The following is a 7,474-nucleotide window of genomic DNA, read 5'->3' on the forward strand; positions in this document are numbered from 1 at the left end:
TTTTTTGGAGACAAGTCTCATTTTGTCACCCAAGCTGGAATGTGGTGATGGAATCTTAGCTCATTGCATGCTTGAACTCCTGGGCTCAAGTAATCCTCCTGCCTCAGTCTCCTGAGTAGCTAGGACTACAGTTATGTGCCACAATACCTAATCTTTTTTATTTTTTGTAGAGATGCTACAGCATGCATGAAGCTTAAAAACATGCTAATTGTAGCATGCTATGTAGCCCAGGCTGGTCTCAAACTCCTAGCTTCAAATGATCCTACTGCCTCAGTCTCCCAAAATGTTGGGATTATAGGCATGAACCATTGTTCCTGGTCCCAACTTCATTTTTTCTGCATGTAGCTATCCAGTTGTTCCAGCAACATTTGTTGAACAGACTATTTTTCCCCCATTGATTGGTCTTCACAGCCTTGTCTAAAATTTCTAAACTATAAATTCTATTCCATTGATTTATATGTCTATCTTTAATGCCAGTATCACACTGATTTGATTACTGTTGTTCTGTAGTAAGAATATTGGAAAGGGTGAGTCCTATTTACTTTTTTTTCAAGATTGTTTTGGCTGTTCTGGGTCCCATGCAATTTCCTATGAATTTTAGAAACAGCTTGTCAATTTCCACAAAGAAGTCAGCTGGGATTCTGATATTGTGTTGAAACATAAACATAGGATTTTTTCCCCCATTTATTTAAATCTTCTTTAATTTAATAATGTTTTGTAGTCTTTATTTTTATATATATATTTTTTGAGACAAGATCTCACTCTGTCACCCAGACTGGAATGCAGTAATCACAGCTCACTGTAGCTCAAGGGATTTTCCTTCTTTAGCCTTGCAGGTAGCTGGGACTATAAGCATGTGCCACCATGACTGCATATTTTTCTGCAACTCTTGAGATAATCATGTGGTTTTTGTTTTTTATTCTATTGATATGGTGAGGCCGGGTGCAGTGGCTCACGTCTGTAATCCCAGCACTTTGAGAGGCCGAGGTGGGCAGATCACCTGAGGTCAGGAATTGGAGACCAGCCTGGTCAACATGGTGAAACCCTGTCTCTACTAAAAATACAAAAATTAGTCAGGCATGGTGGCACGCACATGTAATCCCAGCTACTTGGGAGGCTGAGGCAGGATAATCACTTGAACCCAGGAGGCAGAGGTTGTAGTATGCTGAGAGGAAGCCACTGCATACCAGCCTGGGTGATAGTGTGAGATTCAGGTTTAAAAAAAAAAAAAAAAAACCCCAATAAAAAAAACTTCTCTATCTTCTCTATCTATCTGTCTGTCTATCTATCTATCTGTCTGTCTGTCTATCTATCTATCTATCTGCCTATCTATCCATTTACCTACCTACCTACCTACCTATCTAATCTATCTATCTCTATATAGATATAGATAATGGTGGATCACATATATTGATTTTTAGATGTTAAACTAACCTCTTGTTCCTGTAATAAACCCTGCTTGGTCTTGGTATAAAATTATTTTTATATGTTGTTGGATTTGGCTTGCAAATATTTTCTGGAAGATTTCTGTGTCCACATTCATACTGATCTGTAGTTTTCTTTGATGATAACCCTGTCTGGATTTGCCATCACAGTAATGCTTGCCTCATAAGTTAGGAAGTGTTCCCTACTATTCTAATTTTTTAGAAAGGTTTGTGAAGAATTGGTATCAACTATTCTTTGAGAGTTTGGTAGAATTCAGCAGTGAAGCTGTCTGGGCCTGCCTTTTCTTTGTACTACTTTTAAAATTACTAATTCAATCTCTTGACTTGATTACTATTTCAATTATTAATTGATTTATTTTTATAGGTCTCTTTGTATTGTCTATTTCTTCTTGAGATAGTTTAGGAATCTGTCCATTTCATCTAAGTTGTCTACTTTATTGTCAGATAACTGTTCATGGTATTTCTTTACCTTCTGTTTTATTTGTACACAGTTGGTATTAATGTCCCTCTTTAACTTCTAATTCTAGTATTAATAATTTGAATCTACCCCTCCCTGGGAACATAGCGCACCAACTAGGTACTAGGGAAAAAGGGAGCCCTAAAGTCTTGGCTGCTCTAACCTGGAGTGGGGTTTCCATCTCTGTGAGTTCACAGGGATAAAAAGAGAGATCTTGGTTCAAATATCAACATGAAAGCTCATGTGCTTCAGCTCAGGGAAATTTACTTTTATAATTCCCTTCTCTCCTTTTTTTTTTTCTTTCATCTTCTTTTTAGAACTCCCATAGTTTGGACATTGAATCTTCTTAAAATATCCTCAATTTTATATTTTCTTTCTGATTTTCTAACTCCATTCTTTTTGTTACACTTTCTGGGATTTTTCTTCTTCATCTTTCTCTTCTAAATTTTGCATTAAATATTGTTCTCTGCATCACGTTGAAGCATTCCTCCAATGTCTACAAATTTTGGATATCTGTTCATATTAAAAGTCAGGTACCGAAGTGCTGACTGGAAGAGTCATATTCCAGTTGAGGGTTGGAGGAAACTTGTTGATTGGTTGGTTTCATTATAAAATAATTGAGTAGAGCTACACCATTTTGTTGAGTAACCGCTAATGTTGGTATCTGTACTTCTTTTCTCTTGAGTTAGTTTTTCAGCAAAATCTGAATCTCCTATTTGGGAGGTGATGTGGCTGTCAGTGTTCTAGGATTCAAGAGGGAAAGGAAATCAGAGGTGAGAAGGGTGTTCATTATTCCATATGCAGACTTTAACTCAGTCTCCTTTTCCTCAGTATGGTGCTCACCACTACCCTCAGTTTGCTTGACAGCCTTGCAATGAAGAATCAGCTTGTAACCTCTACATAGTAAACTGCTAGTCTTTCACTGGGCAGGGGAATGTCAGTCTTCTGGCTCTAGGGATGATGGGAGACAGTACTATAATAACAACTAACATATACGGAGAGATCATTCTGTAGGTTGTTTGTAAGAATTAATTCACTGAGTTCACACCACATATTGTTGAAGTAGGTTATATTGCGATATTCTTTTTATAGGTGAGGAAACAGTAGTAGAAGGTGGCTAAATAACTTAGATAAGGTTTTGCAACTAGTGAGTGGCAGAGCTCTGATTCAAATACAGGCAACCTGGTTGAGGTTCTCTTTCAATTAACTTCTATACTATACTATCTGTCCAGATCTTGAGCGGGGAAGGAGGGATCTAATTGCTCCGATTTATTTTTTCTTAACCAGTCCTCATTTTTAGCCTCAAACTCAGATATTGCTTTAGCAATCCCATCGCTTCTCAGTCTTTTGGCTAAGATCAAGTGTAGAGATACCTGGTGTTTCTAATTCCTGCAGTAGTCTTTTTGGGCTACTGCAATTCAACTGTTGGTTCTCTAACCTCACACATACAGATTTCTCTATTTTTTAGGTCAGTTACCTTTGTTCACCTGTTTTCTGGCTTCCAAAATTTTATTGACATCTTTCTTTTGCTGTTACCTCACCTTTTGGTTCTCCTAAGTTTATGCCTTTTCTATCCTTTTATCATCATTTTCTTGATGTTTATTTCATTTCGAGGCAGGGTCTTGTTCTGTTGCCCAGGCTGGAGTGCAGTGGCATGATCTCGGCTCACTGTAACCTCTGCCTCTGGGCTCAAGCAATCCTCCCACCTCAGCCTCCCTAGTAGCTGGGACTGCAGGCGCACACCAACACGTCTAGCTAATTTTGCATTTTTTTGTGGAGACAGGGTTTCCCCATGTTATCCAGGCTAGTCTTGACCTCTTGGGCTCAAGCGATTTGCCTGCCTCAGCCTCCCAAAGTGCTGGGAGTACAGGTATGAGCCACCGTGCCTGGCAAGGAATGAACATAAAAGTTGTAACTTTTATTCTTACCCTCATTCTACCATACTCTCCCTGGGTGATCTTGTTCACTCCAAAGCTTTCAGTTATTACAGAGTAGCTAACAAATCCTCAATTTTTATCTTTGGGCCAGTCCTCTCTCTTGGGCTTCAGCTCTATATATCCAAGTGCCTACAAGATAACTACACTGGAGTGTTCCACAGGCAACTCAAGTTTAACAGATTTACATGCTCAAACTTGAACTTGGCCTTACGCCTGCTTGAGGATTTTCAATAATTTCAATCATTATACATGAAGTCACTAGAGCAAAACGCCTAGTGATCGTGTTTTATTCTTTGCCCTCTTTCTACAACTAATAAGAATCAAATTCTGTTATTTCAACCTTTAATGTCTTTCCTCTCCCCCTCTTCCAGGGAGAAAACATCCCCTACATGGTTTCCCACTCTTCTATCCAATGCTTTTGCTTTTCCATACTGCTGTGACAGTGATCTTTCTACTCTTCTGCTCAAAACATTTTGATGTTTACACAATTTTTAAAGTCCAAACTTATTAACACAATAATCAAAGTCTAGCTTCCACTTACCTTTTCCATTATACCTCTACTCACTGTACTCATCCCTACTATTAGCATACAAAATGAGTATGTAGTCTTGTTACTTCCCTAGAATAGAGGTAGAAACTTCAACCAAATCAAACTAATTGGAGGGTTTTTTGTTTGTTTTGCAGATGGAGTCCTATTCCTTCTATCATCCAGGCTGGAGTGCAGAGGCACAATCTTGGCTCACTGCAACCTCCGCCTCCAGGGTTCAAGCAATTCTCCTGCCTCAGCCTCCTGAGTAGCTGAGATTGCAGGTATGTGGCACCAGACCTGGCTCATTTTTGGACTTTCAGTAAAGACAGGGTTTCACCCTATTGGCCAGGCCAGTCTTGAACTCCTGAGCTCAGGTGATCTGCCTGCTTTGGCCTTCCAAAGTGCTGGGATTATGGGCATGAGCTTTTGGAACCTTTGAAACATGTGTTCTATCATAACCTTTAAAAGTCGGCACACATTGCTTTTAACTACTATGCCCTATTAGCTTTCCAAGATATGAATGTAGACAGTATCTTTTATTTAAGAGATAATAAATAGATGAGTCTGGTTGGTTATTCACAATGTTAACAGTAAAAGCTACCAACAGTCAAAATACTATGTGTCAGCTGGGCGCTGTGGCTCATGCCTGTAATCCCAGCACTTTGGGAGACTGAAGTGAGCAGATCACTCGAGGTCAGGAATTCAAGACCATCCTGGACAACACGGTGAAACCCCATCTCTATTAAAAATACAAAATTAGCCAAGTGTGGTGGTGCATGTCTACAGTACCAGTTACTTGGGAGGAAGAGGCAGGAGAACCACTTGAACCTGGAAGATGGAGGTTGCAGTAAGCCAAGACTGTGCCACTGCCCTCTAGCCTGGGTGACAGAGTGAGACTCCATTTCAAAAACAAAAAATGAAAAAAAAAAAAAAAACCTTGAAATACTGTGTGTCAAGCATTGTGTTACTCCTTTATATACGTCATTTTAAATCCTTACAACAATTTTACATGGTTAGGTACAATTCCAATTTTACCAACGTCTCTGAAGTTCAGAGATACCTGCTTAAGGCCACAAAGCTAATTAGAGATGGACCTTGAATTTCCACTTGTATCTGTTTAAAATCCATGCTCTTTTCATCATACTGTGTTAACACGGGTGTTGGGGAAAGAGTGGGAGATAAGAATGGTAAGGTAGACTGGGATCATTCTGTAAGTGAAGCCAAGAGTAAAGAACTAAAGATTGGATTTTTATTTAGCAGGCAATGATTGATAGTTTAAGGAATAGAGAAGGGCTTGGTTAGTGTAAGGACATGTTACTTCAGGAAGATGAATCTGATAACAATGTATACTATGAATTGCAGGAAGAATTTAAAAGGAAGAAAGCCAGTTGAGAGTGCTTACCTGCCTAATAGCAGCTGTATAGCTCTGGTATCAGCTTTTGTGTCATGTCTCCAAAATGTATTCTCAGTTGAAGGAAGGAGGTGATCTTCAATGTGGTCTTTAAATTGATTCCTAGAAAAGGTTCTGATTCTAAGGGGTGGAAAACTACTTTCTCACTGAGTGGCTAACAGGTGGAAAAAATCTAAATCATAATCAATTCGTACATGCAGCTGGTCTGACTCAGAAAATTTAACATACTTCAGACTTAACTGCCTGAAATATACATAACACTTAACACTTTGTAAAGCTCTTTCCTACAGTAGAATCCCATCTCATTTCTGTAAGGTAGGGAGAGAATATCCCCATTTTACTTCCAGGCATGCCAGTTCAGAGAGAGTAAAGAATTTACCCATTTACATATGCAGCAAGTGCCAGTGTTAGGATAAGATTTTTAGCATCTTAACTCCTAGTGTAGGCTTCTTTCCCACCACATCAGGAATAATTTGATAAGCATTTCCAAGATTATCTAGTCCATAACTTGTCAAAAACCATAGGTTAACAACTATTAAGAAATGAACTGTTAAATCAAAAAAGAAGCAAAAAAAAAAAAAAAAGAAATGAACTGTTAGGGTTCTGTCTAACCTATAACTTACTGTGTTGATGCTCTAAGAGAATCTTCCTTCATAGGAGGATGAACTTGGTCCAAGAACATGCTAGTCTCTGGGCTTGATTTCATTGCAGAAATCACCATAGCATTACGCAGTTTATTGCCTTGTTCTAACAGAGCTGAAGAGAGTAAATGCAGAAAACAGAAAAATCCAAAATGTAGCAGAAACATTTGGAATATTCAGCGCATTTCCTTCTATCATAGGACTCACCAGTGTGTACTGTAATGGTTTACTCATCTGCCTTCCCCATTAGAGAGAATTCCTTGAGGCCATTCACTCAAAAGAGACGTTTCCTGAGCTTCTACTGTGCACTGTTTTAGATGCTGGCATTGTAACAATGAATGAAGTCTCCATTCCGGAAACTGACCTCTTGTGGGGGTTGTTAAATCCATGCACTGACTCTTCCAACTAGTGTTTGTACATAATAAGGTTAGTAATGTTTATATATTGCTTTTGTACTTCTATGGATGAAGAAAAGAGTGCTAAAAAGCTTCCATGACTCATGCAGCAGGTTAATAGAAAATTCAGGATAAAACCTGAGTTTTCAGACTTTCTGACAGGTAAAATTCATCCCATCCCTTAAGAGATCCCAAAACAATAGCAGTAATAATAATTAGAGAAAACACTTAACTGAACCCTAACCACACGCAAGGCACTATTCTAAGTATTTTAACATGAATCACTCATTTAATCCTCCCAACAGTCCTCTGGGATATGTACTACAACTTATTTTGTTTTTCAGATAAAAAATTGAGGCAGAGAGTAGGTAACATGCCCTAGTCGTACACACAATATATCCATAACCAGATGATTCCACATCCTATGCTTATAGCTGCTATACTATATATGACCCTACTTAGTTCTTAGGCTTCTTTCTAAAAGCTGAGTACTAGTTGGGCATGGCAGCATGTGTCTATGGCCCCAGCTACCTGGGAGGCTGAGGCAGGAGGACTGCTTGAGCTGAGGAGTTTGAGGTGATAGTGTGCTATGATCACACCTATAAATAGTCCCAGCGTTCCAGCTTAGGCAACATAGTGAGACGCTGTTTCTTTTTTTT

The 7,474-nt window shown here is 38.9% G+C and overlaps 1 protein-coding gene across 6 annotated transcripts in view; it reads right to left on the reverse strand.

Moving 5' to 3' along the window:
* Positions 1 to 7,474, reverse strand: part of C2CD3 (C2 domain containing 3 centriole elongation regulator) — a 160,935-nt gene that overhangs the window by 115,320 nt on the left and 38,141 nt on the right. For 3 of the 6 annotated variants that reach the window (XM_037740121.1, XM_037740122.1, XM_037740123.1), the window contains 2 exons: positions 6,403 to 6,535; positions 5,771 to 5,914 (listed from right to left, as the gene is read on the reverse strand). In XM_037740121.1, coding sequence (XP_037596049.1) covers positions 5,771 to 5,914; positions 6,403 to 6,535 — 277 coding nt within the window. The remainder of the gene's footprint in view (positions 1 to 5,770; positions 5,915 to 6,402; positions 6,536 to 7,474) is intronic. The other 3 variants (XM_017532971.2, XM_017532970.2, XM_017532972.2) reach the window with 3 other exon arrangements.

This window comes from Cebus imitator, unplaced genomic scaffold (genome assembly GCF_001604975.1).
Source record: "Cebus imitator isolate Cc_AM_T3 unplaced genomic scaffold, Cebus_imitator-1.0 Scaffold79, whole genome shotgun sequence".
In the NCBI taxonomy this organism is placed as follows: domain Eukaryota; kingdom Metazoa; phylum Chordata; class Mammalia; order Primates; family Cebidae; genus Cebus; species Cebus imitator.